Here is a 12,676-nt window from a genome sequence, read left to right on the forward strand (position 1 = left end):
GCTTCAACATCCAGCCATTGGATCATGTTAGACCTTCCTCTGCTAGATTGGAGAGCCAGTTGTCAAATATTTGTTCCCTATGTAGGTACTTATAGATTGTAAGCACCACCCCTTAACCTTCTATTTGTAAAGCTAAACTGATTGAGCTCCTTGAGTCTATCACTATGAGGCAGGTTTTCTAATCTTTTAGTCATTCTTGTGGCTCTTCTCTGAGCTCTCACCAATTTATCAACCTCCTTCTTTAATTGTGGACATGAGAACCAGACACAGTGTTCCAGCCGTGGTTGCACCAGTGCCAAATACAGAGGTAAAATAACCTCTCTGCTACCCAAGATTCCAGTTTGTATATCCAAGGATTGGATTAGCTCTTTGAGCATCACACTGGGAACTTGCTCATTATTCACCATGACCCCAAATCTTTTTCAGAGTCACTGCTTCCCAGGAGAGAGTCCCCCATCATGTAACAGTGGCCTGCATTCCTTGGTCGTAGATGAATACATCTGCATTTAGCTATATTAAAACATTGTTTGCTTGTGCCCAGCTTCCCAAGCGTTCCAGATCGTTCTGAATCAGTGCCCTGTCCTCTTCATTAATCACCACTCCTCTGCTTTTTGTCATCTGCAATCTTTATCAGTGATGATTTTGTTTCCTTCCAGGTCATTGATAATGTTTAATAGAGTAGGGCCAAGAAGCGATCCCTACACCCATTCAATGATGATTCTCTGTTACAATTGCATTTTGAGACCTATTAATTAGCCAGTTTTTAATCCATTTCATGTGTGCCGTGTTCATTTTATATTCTAGTTTTTAAATGAGTGTTGGCTAGTACCAAGTTAGATGCCTTGCAGAATTCTATATTCCTTAACACTGTTACCTTTATCCACCAAACTTGTAATCTCAATACAGAAAGATATCAAGTTAGTTTGACAGGATCTGTTTTCCATAAACTCCTGTTGATTGGCATTAATTAGATCACCCTCCTTTAATTGTTTATCAACGGCTCCATTATCTTGGCCAGGATCAGTGTCAGACAGACAGGTCTCTTATTACCCAGATCATCCCGTTTACCCTTTATAAACATTGGCACAGCATTAGCTTTCTGTCAGTCTTCTGGAACTTCTTTAATGTTTTAAAAACTTACTGAAAATCAGCATTAAAAGTCCACTGAACTCCTCAGCCAACTCTTAAAATACTTGGATGCAAGTTATCTGGACATGCTAATTTAAAAATAACATTAGCAGCTGCTATTTAATAGTCTCCTGAGATGCTCATGGAATGGAAAGGGTTACTGTATGATACATCTGTTTTCGCAAATACAGAATAGATATTTATTTAACACTTCTGCCTTTTGGGCATTACTGATAATTCTACCATTTCCATCTTGTAGTAGACCAACACCCATGTTAGGATTCATTTTCCTCCTAAAATATTTAAAAAACTCCTTATTGTCCTTAATTCTGCTGGCCACAGATTTTTCCTTGTGTCTCTTTGCTTCCCCTATCAATTTTCTGCAGTTCCTAGCTTCTGATTTATATTCATTACTACCAACTTCTATGTTACATTTTATATTTTTTATTTTTTATAGTTACCTTCACCTTCCCTCTAAACTAGATCTTTTTTTTTAACCAATAAGCCATGTCTCTCAATTTTGTGACTTTTTAGTAAAGTGTTCTTAAACATTCTCCATTATCATGTCCACTTGTTTTCAGCTTTGTGAAATTGGCCTCTTTCAAGCATTGAGTATATAGTACTGATCTGGACTTAATTCTGCTTTCAAATTATAAATGTGATGAAGTCATGAACTCTTGTACTTAAATTACCATTATTTCTTCTAGCTCTGGGCTCAGTTCATCTTTATTCCTCAAAGTGAGATTGAATATAGAACTCCTCTGTGCTGGATGCAACACTTGCTGTGTTAGAAAATTGTTTAGAAATCCCAAGGATGTTTTAGGACCAGCCTATTTCACTCAAACTGAAGTCCCCCGTGATCACACAGCTTTTCCCCCTACACATTGCAGATAGGTGTGTAAGGAGACAGTCAGCCTGTTCCCTAGGGCGATTTGGTGTCTCTAGCAGATACCATCTAATTCCCCTGCTTGTGCTTTTCCTCTTAGGGCGTTGACCCTAAGCATTCAAGATCATTTTCTTCCAAGTTATCAGGGACTCGGAAAGAGGTAATCCCAGTTTGGACATAGAGTGCCTCTCCCCCTGCTCTTTTGCCCACTCAATCCTATACTGCTTCGAACCATTGATTTTACCCTTCCACTCACAGGAATCATCCCACCAGGTTTCAGTGATGCCAACTTTATGCTAATAAATGAGCAATTCCACTTCCTGTTTGTTACCCAGGCTGTGGTAGATTGGGGCAGTTGCTAAAACTTTTTTTTACTGAATTAATTCCTAATGAAGTCAGTTGGTACCATATTTGCAAAAGTTAGGCTAGCCCCTCCCACACTGGCTCCAGGCTGTAGCTGTTGGTCATTGACCTGGGGTAGAAAACTTTGCAATAAAAAGGACTCTCAATGCCTGAGAAGCTATTGTCAGAGTGAAGCATTGCTCTGGGCTGCTCAAGGGCTAGATTTCATTCCTAGCTGGGGCCAGAACTGGTGAGAGAACCCAGGCATCCTGCGGCCTAACCAGCCCTTGTTCCAAGCATTTAACTGACCTCCTGCCCCCTGTACTCCACCGGCCTGGGCTGATCAGCAAGCGATTTCCCCATAAGAAGGTTCAGCAAAAATTCAAGTTGGCTGAAATATGTTAGAGGAAGGGGGTTCAGTTTTCAGCAAGTAAAACCTTCTCAGCTGGCCAAAAGGAAGCGCAGAAGTTTGAGAAAACAGAAACGATTCCCACAGAAGTTGCCGGTCAGTCAAAGCTGTTTGCCATCATAGTTGTTTCAGTGGGAGGATTTCAGTCAGCTTGATGGTCCGCTGGTCATCCAGTCACCTCCCTGCACCCTTCCACCCCATCCTCTGAGAGGAGCTGCTCCCCACTCTAATGCATAAAGCTGAGCTGGCTACAGGTGGCCTGTAATTGTTCCTGCGAGCTCAGAGCAGGGCCCATCTTCTGGCCTGTAGGCCCTACAATAAACAACAGATTCTGCTCCTGCGGGACAGGGGGAGTCAGCTGTGTCTGTGACCTTTTATTGACGAATTACAAAACACATTGACAGAAAAAGCCAGATGCAATTCCTGTCTATGTAAATAGATTCCCCCACCCCAACCCCCAGACTGCGCTAGAGACACAAACCAAGAAACAATTTAAAAAGTAGGGCTGCTTGGCCAGATGCTGCCCAGGCAGAGAGCACTGGCCAGGGCAGGGAGGGAGAGGAGTTGACTCCTCCCATGAGGCCCTAGAAGGAGTGTGTGTAGAAGACATCCACATTGGCAGTGTAGTCCAGGGGCAGCACCTGCCCTATATGCTTGGCCCCCAGGCTGGCTCCGCCCAACGCTGACGAGTGCTTTAGCTTCAAGAGGGTGAACTTGGAGAAGATGCTGTGCAGCTCCTGACGCCGGGCCTGGTTCAGGACTTTGAGGAACCCTGAGGGGGGAGGAGGGAGAGTCAATCGGCCATGTTCCAATTGAGACAATACAGCTGTTGCCATTCAAAGGCAGGGGGTGGGCTGGCGGACGAAAGGGTGGGGACCAAGAGCTGGGAGCCAGGACACGGCAGCAGACTCAGCATTTGCAGGGACGGGGGCACGGCGGCTCAGTGACTTGCCCAAGGGCACAACTGGGAATAGGACCCGGACACCTTCCACTCCTGACCCTCACCCCAAGACCTCCCCCTCCGCCTGGTTTTCTGGCTCACCTTCTTTCATCATTTCCCAGCTGTTCCACACGGAGCCCACGCACAGGATCGGCAGCCCCAGCTCGCCTCCAAAGAGGCTCTAGGGGGAAAGCAGAATTAGCTAGTACAACCCAAGCCCGCGCCACTGAGAATCAGTGCAAAACACTGCACAGCACAGACGGAGCAGGAGGCCCGAGGCTGGCAATAGCTCCCAGCTGTGTTGCAGGCCCAGCAGAGTCAGCTGCCCGGGGTTACCTTGTCAATCTTTGGCAGCACAGCTACAATGTGTCGAGCCAGGACTTCCCCAGCCTTGTTGAAAATGTGACAGCACAGAGGGTCCCCCGCCTGGGCACCTGAGCAGGAGAAGAGAAGTACAACAGGGTCCGCGGTGGCTACAGATGGGCTTTACCTGCCACAAGGGGGAGTGATGCTCGTTTGAATCCTGCTCCTCTTGCTCCCATCCAGAATGAGAGGCAGCAGCAGATTTACGAGGACCCGTTTCACCTGGATAATTTAAAAGCAGCCAAAGGGATTTGGCTCGAACTCTAACAAAGGGGGAAGAGCACGTGCCTGGGCAACTTCAGCCCAAAGGGAAGTCTCAAAGCTGAGTGACCTAGACCAAAAGGGGATTACAGAGACGGCTCATTTACAGCCTGCACTGCAGAGACCCAGGGCACGTCCACCTCCGCTGTAGGGTTTTAGAGAAGATATCGGTACACAGCCAGGAGAACTGCTCCCGCCGGCAAAAGGCACTGCCGATGTCACCAGGAGCTCCCCCACCACAGCGCTGCCTAGATCGGGGTTGGGTCACATAATGGTTGCTCAGGGGGGTGTCAGTTTGCAATGCAGCCTATTCAGCCATGTCAGAGCTGCCCCAGGGAGCGTTACTGTAAATTGCGTGGGAGGTTTACAGATTTCCCTCATCCCAGTATGCAGAGTTGCGAAGCAGGTGATGGGATCACTGCAATACATGGGCTGTGTGAACTCTCCGAGGCAGCAGGCCTACTGTCTTCGCCGCAGCCCCTGATCCCTGACTGACGTTACGATGCTACAAATAACCTGCTGTCAGACACAGACTAGTGACACAGAAACAGAGCCCTTTCTAGAGAATTGTCTGCAGCTGCCCGAGGCAGGTCTTAAGCATCGGGGGAAGAGGAAGCTGGATCACAGCAGGGCTGGATCATGTGCTAGAAGCTAAGAGCTTGGAATCAGAAGAATTCTAGCCCCCTCACCAATTTCTTATTGAGGTGGAAGCAGGGTCCTCCAAAGGCAGATATTCTGCATTTGCTTTAGCACCTTCCAGCTGATGATCTCAAACCCCACAGCAAGGTAGGGATGTTATCACTAATCGGGGCAAACAGAGGCCCAGAGAGCCAGTGGCCGGTGTCCCAGCTGCTGTGTTCTAACCCCATGCTGAGCCCTCACTCCCCCCATGCACTCAGCAGCATGGAAGAAGCCATGAAAATGACACTAGGTATCTGCACCATGGAGCTGTACGGGTACCTGTCAGTTTCCCCATCAGCTTTTCTGATCAGATGCCCTTTGCTATACCCAGCACATGGGCCTGGGCAGCCTGGTAGCATCCCAAGAGTTTAATGAGGGTCCCTTTAACCGGCCAGCCGTGTGCTCTGCACACTAACAACCTGGAGTCGTAACAGGGAAGAGGCTCTTGCATCTCAAACAGAAGAGCAGGATGAAGTGGGGCTCCCGCTCACAGATCCAACCCAGCCCAGCCCCGTTTCCATACTGAATTAGATCTATGTTGCACCGTCTCAGGGTTCTATCCCACCACCCACCCCCAGACCATCTGAGCACCAGCCTCATAAGAGCAGTGGCCAAGTCCCTAGTGACTAAACTCTTGGCTACACTCACACTTTACAGCACTGCAACTTTCGCGCTCAGGGGTGTGAAAAAACACCCCCCTGAGCGCTGCAAGATACAGTGCTGTAAAGCCTCAGTGTAATCAGGGCGGCAGCGCTGGGAGCACGGCTCCCAGCGCTGCACGCTACACCCGTAAAGAATGTGGTTTACATGCAGCGCTGGGAGAGCTTGCTCCCAGCGCTGCTGCTCCGATCACACTCACACTTCAAAGCATAGCCGTACCCCTAGAATCATAGACTATCAGGGTTGGAAGGGACCTCAGGAGGCATCTAGTCCAACCCCCTGCTCAAAGCAGGACCAATCTCCAACTAAACCATCCCAGCCAAGGCTTTGTCAAGCTGGGCCTTATAAACCTCTATACAATAACTTCATGGAGTGTCTCGCTCTTCTTCCTTGTCAGAGTCAAAACTCTGGCAGTCCGGGGTGCGGTTGCAGGTCCATCTCTCGGGGACATGGGGTGACGCTTTGCTTTTGGAGGGACAGGCAGCGGCTAACCAGTTCTGTCTGGTTTAACAAAGTACCCAGAGCTCATCCTACCAGGGGCATGCAAAAAACCCCAATCAGGAATTAGCAAGCATTAGTGGAGCCACGGCATGAAAGGGCCAGCCCGCTGGCCCCACACACAGAAAGGAGCTGCCCCGCTCTGCACGTCCAGGGGAGTGGGTGAAGCTCATTGTATAACCTGGGTGAAGGTGACTCCCCGGAGATTGACAAGAAGGGGCGGAGCACAGCACCACACCTGCGCTGAGCACACCTCCAGGAGCCCCACTCATGGAGACAGTCGGCTCCCATGATGGCCGAGCACAGAAATAGAGTCATATCACGACCCCGCGGGATGCAGAGACTGTGTTAGCCGAGCCAGACCTATCGCCCAGCCGGTGCGGGACGGCTTCCCCATTGGGAGTTGAGTCCCACACAGTGAAGCCCCCAGCGCTTCCCTTGGGCAAGCTCTGAGTCTGATTCTTCTGATATTTAGCCCGAGTTTCCCCCCTTCTCAGTGCCACCCCTTCTGCCCCTCAAGCAATGCTCCTCCTTCCTGGGGGGCAAACGCTGTGCAGATCCTACCCAAGGTTTGGGTCCTCTGCTCCCACCCGCTGCCTCCTCTCTGTGCTGGGAGCCAGCAGCAGCAACCCACTCCTGAGCTAGTCCAGCCTTTTGAACAAGGTCCCGCCCAGGCCTCCTGTCAGGCTGTCTCTGCCCTACCATGTGCCCAGACGCCCAGAATGGAGGATTAACCAAAACCACCCAGGACCAAGTCCCTCCAATACCCTCGGCTAGTTTTTGGCAGAATCCCGCGAACTTGGATTTCTCGAACGTCCGGTAGAGATGCGTCAGGAGGCCCATCCTGTCAGAGATCTGCAGGGACACAAGATACGCGGAGGTGATGCGTGTGCCTACCGCAGGGGCGCAGTCTGGAGCCTGACCCTCTGCTCGGGGTCCCTTACTCAGACTGTGGGGGCTGTCATTTAGAAACCAGCATCCCTATCCCCCTGCCTATGCCAGCCACCCCCAGGCTGCCAGTACGCACAGCTCCAGGTACCTTGGCAACACAGCACGTGGGATCAGTGGGGGACAGGGAGACACCAGGCAGTGACGGGCGAGTGCAAGCCTGAAAGGGTGACCTAGACCCAGCTCCCCAAGCCAGGCCCCTCTCCCTCCTGTACCAGTGGCTGCCCCCAATCCCTTGTGCTGGGGGGTTACCACTCTTCCCCCCTCCCAGCATGTACCAAACTCGAGTGGCGCAGGGCTGCGTGGCCAGGATCAGGAGGAGCGGCACTAATCCCGGATGGGAATGAAGTGCTAAGCCAGTGGGGTGAGAGGCACCAGAGAGTGGCCAGGAAGGTCCCAGGGTAGCGGGTGAGGGGCTGGGACAAGTTGTTAGGGGCTATGGGGGGAGTGGGGAGAGTGGAGAATGTTGGGGGTGAGTGGGGGGGGGGGGCATGGGAGATGGGACCAAGGTATTCGGGGCTGTGGTGAGTGGGGCATAAGCCGCTGGGATATGGGGGGGCTGTCAGGACAAGTGAGGGCTGATGGAGAGGGGGCATTTGGGGGTCTGTGGGTGGGGTGAGGTGGAGAGGGGCATACAGGGCTCTCTGTGGGGGTGGCGGATGTATGGGGTAGAGGTGCTTTGCTGTCTAGTTAGGGAAGGTGTGTGTGGGGAGCACAGGGCCTCTGTGTTCTTTAAGCCAGGCTTGGTCACTCCAGGGGACCAGGCTGCGTACGTTCCCATGGGCGAGAGTGCCCAGGAGAGAAGCCAGTGTGTGCCACGCATCATGCCGCACAGCAGCGCCCTTCAGAGGCCTCTGGAGAAACAGGAGACCAACAGCTGTTACCCAGGGCCCTGATCACATGAGGTGCTGAACATCCACTGAAATGTCAGGCTCTCCGCCCCTCTCAGATGCCAGACCCAGCCTGGCCCCATCTCCCCAACTCGAGCCGCGCCCTCTTCCGGCAGTGCCACGCGGCTGGGCCAGGTACCTGGAAGTAATCGAACATGGCCTGCTTGACATAGCCAATGTCGTGGGGCGGCACTTCCAGGTTGTCCAGGCAGTCGAACACAATCTTCACGGCCTGGTGCGCGATCCAGAAAGCTGCAGAACAAGAGGCCGCAAGAGGCAGGTGGTTAGGCTTGGCTTCACCGACCCAGAGCTCAACTGCTGCCAGACCTGGATCCAGCAGTGCCAATAATGGACTTGGTTACGGTGGAGAGGACAGGTCAGTAAAATACCCTTGCAAGGATGCTGGTGGTACCCAGAAGCCACCAGTACAGAGCCAGGAAATTGAGCATTAACAGGCAACATTGACAAGAAACCCAAACATTAGAAAGTAGGGAAAGTACCCAGGTAACCTTAACTCTGCCTCCTTCACACCACCAGCCTCCCATCTTCGCTCCTTTCGTAACTACTCTAAGGGCTTATCTACATGGGGAAACTGACCAGGATAGCGGCAGCCCTTTAAATTCACACCTACCTTACTCCAGAATAGATTCCCCATGCAGACAAGCCCTAAGAAGTGTTATTTTCAGATCAAGAGTTTTAGGAAATCCACAGCAGCCCACCTGGACAGCTTTGCAGGCATAGAATTGAAAACATGCCCCATGCTCTATACCCGGTTTTATGTCTCCACAGCAGAGACGCAAGCTCCACGTCTCATGACTTAGATCACGTGAAATTATAGGGTCCGATTCTGCAAGATGCAAAGAACTGCCAGCGACAGAACCCCACAGAATCCGGCGTGGCCATCCGCTGGCCGTTTGTCTGATCGGGTTTGTTTCCATGGCGCACGCAGGAGCACAAAGGAGGCTGGGGCCAGCACAACCATGGAACGGCTACACGGAGAACACAGTCATTTGTGAGATCACTGACAAGAGGAAACCGTTACAGATGGACAAAGGAGTCTGAGTTTCTGGTTCTCTCTGGGCATCTCCATGGGAGGCAGAATGAAGGTTGTTCAGATCCCATACCTGCTACATCCCTACATCCAAGTGCCTTGTAACCGTAACTCTGGCTTTCCTGTGTTATATATTATAACCGCAATGTTCCTGTAAGAGCTTTTACCCTTCAATTCCTGATCTGCCACTGCTCCCCCAAAGGACAACCCTGCAGGCCAATACATCACCCCAGGCCACCTCTCATCTGAGAGCTAGAGACTCCTGGCCCTGCTAGCCACTCGCTGAGAGACTTCCAGCCTCTGTGTCAGCTGCCCTTCCCTGCTGGGCAAGGAACAGCCTCCCCAGGGCTGTGGCAGGGCCATTAGCCCTCAAGAGGCCCTTTGGCTAAGGACTCAGATTTGTTCTGGCTCAGCTGGGCGGTGAGGAGGGTGGGGTGAGAGACACCCGGAGGCTCAGGAACAGAGCTAGCCACTGACCCAGGCCCCCCTCCGCCCAGCCCCATCGTCCCCAGAACTCCTCGGCGAGGAGACGCGCTCCAGGTCTTACCTGACCCCTCGTCTCCCATCATGTGACCCCACCCTCCACAGCTAACCTCCGACCCGTCGGGGTTGATGAGTTTGCAGTTGGAACCGGTTCCCGAGATCAGCACCACGCCACCTACGGGGGAAGAGGGAAGGGCCAACAGGTGACCAGCGCTGGCCTTAGGAAAAATGGCACACTGGGCAAACTTGTATTTTACCCTCCCCCTCCGAGCTCCCCCCACCTCCCGTGGGCCCCGCTGCCTCTCCGGGCTCCCTACCCGCCGATCACTCCCAGGCCCTGCTGCCTCTTCCTCCCCTTCTTTGCCCCAAGCTCCCTTCTGCAGGCTCGCATCCCTGGCCTGCTCCGCTCTTGCCTCTTGACCACAGCACCCTGGGCAGCTACCCACCCATGAGGGTGGCCCAGCCCCAGCTGAGCCCAGTAATCCTAGCTGGGTCGCTCTCTCCGCAGCCCCACCCCTCCCACGCTCCATGCCCACAAACCCCTGCGTCCGAGGTTTCCCCAGTCAGCATGCAGGGAGGTGTCTCCCGCCCCCAGAGCCTGGCCAGTGCCACGTGAGCCAGTCATTCCCTCTTTCGATGCTGTTCTGCACACAGCGACTCCAGCAAGGAGCACGCAGGCCCGATCGCTGGGCTTCCCTTGCGGCTGGACCGGTTCTACCCCGGGCTCCTACAAGTACCGGTGAGACCACGAGGGCTCCCCCAGTGGTGGTACTGCCAGAGCTCTCGCTGGTTACTTGACGGACTGGGAGGCGCAAGAGGACTGGTAGGCTCCTGGCCGGTCTCCCCAGCCCTAGAAGGGTTAATGCTGCGCCAAGGGCCTGCTCAGACCCTTCCTACAAAGTAATGTCGGCTGCACCGACAATCTGCAGCAAACCGCTCCCGTGGCCCTTCCCCTGGCAGCTCCGCACCCCCGGGGGGCTCTTTGTAGGAATCAGGCACTCATCAGGCGGCGTGACTGACACTGGCAAGCTACAGCTTCATGGGGCTCTGCCCCAGGACAGGCTGGCTGGCCCCAGGCCCTTAGCAGGGCAGACCACCCAGTTTACAGGGCCACACTTCCCATCACACATCAGCTGTGCCTCACTCCTCTAGGGTTTCCCAATGAGAATCCCTGTCATAGCCCCTCAGGGCAGAAGGCCGGGGCTCAGACTCCCCCCAGGGCAGCTTCCCATGCCACAACCAAGCCTTGGAAACTAAGCGGCTCCAAACGGGAGGCGGATAATAGTGTCCATTTCCACGTAGCTTCCCCCAGTCACCAACCCCAGCAGGACCCAGGACCCAGCAGTCCGAACCCTCCTGTCCCCTGCCCGGCGAGCGTGGTCCTTGCCGTGGTCGGTAGCTGTGGCCATCGCCCCGATGGCATCCGTGGTGATGTAGTAGTTCTCGCTCAGCTGCGGGAAGCGGGTCTGCAGCTGCTCGATGAGCTTCTTGATGGCTTCTTTCTGCTCCCCCCCGCTCAGAGACAGCCCCTGCACCCAGACACGCCACGTGAGTCCAACAAACCAGAGCTGGGTGCTCCCTCGCCCCAGCCAGCCCGGGCCCCCTCTGCCCCAGCCCAGCCCAAGCCGTGGATCCTGCATTTCCTAGCCTGCTGGGCCTCCTGTTGATCATACAGCGTTTCCCATGTTGTTTTGCATCTCGTTCCTCAGACCCGCCTGCCATTCGCTTTTCTGACCCTTGCTGAGCACTAGGCAGACGTTCTTCCCTGTTGCCCCCTGCTCTCTTACCCGGCAGCCCTGGGGAGAAATGACACCCCAAGGACTCAGTCTGTGACAGGGCCCCAATCTCCTGGCCTGTGCTTTAGCCATAGGACCAGCCTCCCTCCCCTGCCCCGCCTTCCCTCCCCTCTGATCTGACTGCACCCCTGAGCAGCCCACGTCGCAGAGTAACTCACCAGCGAGCGGAGGGGAACCTGCGGGTTGGCACCTGCCTTCCCTTTGGCCTCGCTGACCATCTCGTTGATCCTTTCCAGGCATTTGTCTGAGCCGACCAGCTAGCCGGGGAGGGGGAGGACAACAAACATTTCTCATTAAACCCTTCTGCTTGCTGAGAACAAGCTGCTCCCATGCTAACCCCACCCCCCGGACTGGGACTAACATGCAGACTAGTGCCAGGCATCCCCCCTTCCCGCCCAGAAGTGCTTGGCTCAGTGATCTTTTCCACACCCATCACCATAGCAGTCCACACTAGGAGCCTAGTGTGGATGCAGCTTATAGCAGCCAAACCGTGCTTGCACTGGGATAGCTTATTCCAGGCCGACCCCAATGTCCCCCCGTTATACTGGCAAAAGCACAGGCGGGCTGGCGTAGCTCCATCTACACTAGGGGCTTTTGCCAGCCCAGTTCTGTCAGTCAAGGTCCCGCCTCTCCACACCCCTGTGCCAGCAGAGTCTGTAGCGTAGCCCTGGTCCAAGGGCAGCCGCTGAGTCTGAATCCAGAGCTCAAACATCTCAACGTGTTGATTTCTTGGGGCTGGGCCCATTCTGAAGACTGGGACCCAGCATCAGAATGGAGATGTGAACTTCGGATACCTCCAAGCAGCCCAGCGGCTTGTGTTTTAGCCTCCCCTCTCTCGGTGGGGTGCCAGGCTGAGGATCAAGGGCGTGATGTTAGTCCGCCTATGAGTCTGCGCTCTCCTTCCGGCTGTAACTCAACCAGCGCAGCAGGGGTTAAACGCACGGGCTCTCTGCTGGCCTAGTGGGGGCCAACTGGTTTCTACCCAGAGCTTGGAAATTAGAGGTAACAAAGTGACCACAAGAAGTAAACTCTGGGTAATGGCATGCAAATTAACTCCCCTGGCTATCACCAATCACCCTCAGGCTTGACTGCTATGCTAGCACATCCCCCCCACCCAGTAACAACATCCCAGATTCCTCTAGCCCCAGCTGCGCCTGCCACATCCGGTGTGATCCTTACCCAATGGTTAGTGCAGGGCCCGTCGGTCTCTGCCAGGATCTTGCCATCTTCAGATATCAGCACTACCTTGGAGTGGGTCCCCCCCCTAAGGAATCAAGGGCACACACATGCCAGTTCAGTGCACAATGGGCTCATGCCACCCCCCTCCAGCAAAGCGAGGT

At 53.8% G+C, this 12,676-nt stretch overlaps 1 protein-coding gene across 3 annotated transcripts; it reads right to left on the reverse strand.

Annotated features, from left to right (window-relative positions):
- Positions 1-3,119: 3,119 nt before the first annotated feature.
- Positions 3,120-12,676, reverse strand: NAGK (N-acetylglucosamine kinase). Of its 3 annotated transcripts, none has more exons than XM_032762441.2 (9): positions 12,516-12,676; positions 11,495-11,593; positions 10,928-11,069; positions 9,651-9,715; positions 8,146-8,258; positions 6,936-7,023; positions 4,042-4,139; positions 3,808-3,886; positions 3,253-3,537 (listed from the first exon to the last, which is right to left on the reverse strand). In XM_032762441.2, exons 2-9 carry the CDS (start codon positions 11,574-11,576, stop codon positions 3,350-3,352), a joined length of 855 nt encoding a protein of 284 aa, XP_032618332.1. In that variant the 5' UTR covers positions 11,577-11,593; positions 12,516-12,676; the 3' UTR covers positions 3,253-3,349. The 3 variants fall into 3 exon arrangements, with proteins under 3 accessions (XP_032618331.1, XP_032618332.1, XP_032618330.1); XM_032762439.2 differs by having other exon boundaries at positions 9,605-9,715; XM_032762440.2 differs by lacking the exon at positions 4,042-4,139 and having other exon boundaries at positions 3,120-3,537; positions 9,605-9,715.

This window comes from Chelonoidis abingdonii, chromosome 5, assembly GCF_003597395.2.
Source record: "Chelonoidis abingdonii isolate Lonesome George chromosome 5, CheloAbing_2.0, whole genome shotgun sequence".
In the NCBI taxonomy this organism is placed as follows: domain Eukaryota; kingdom Metazoa; phylum Chordata; order Testudines; family Testudinidae; genus Chelonoidis; species Chelonoidis abingdonii.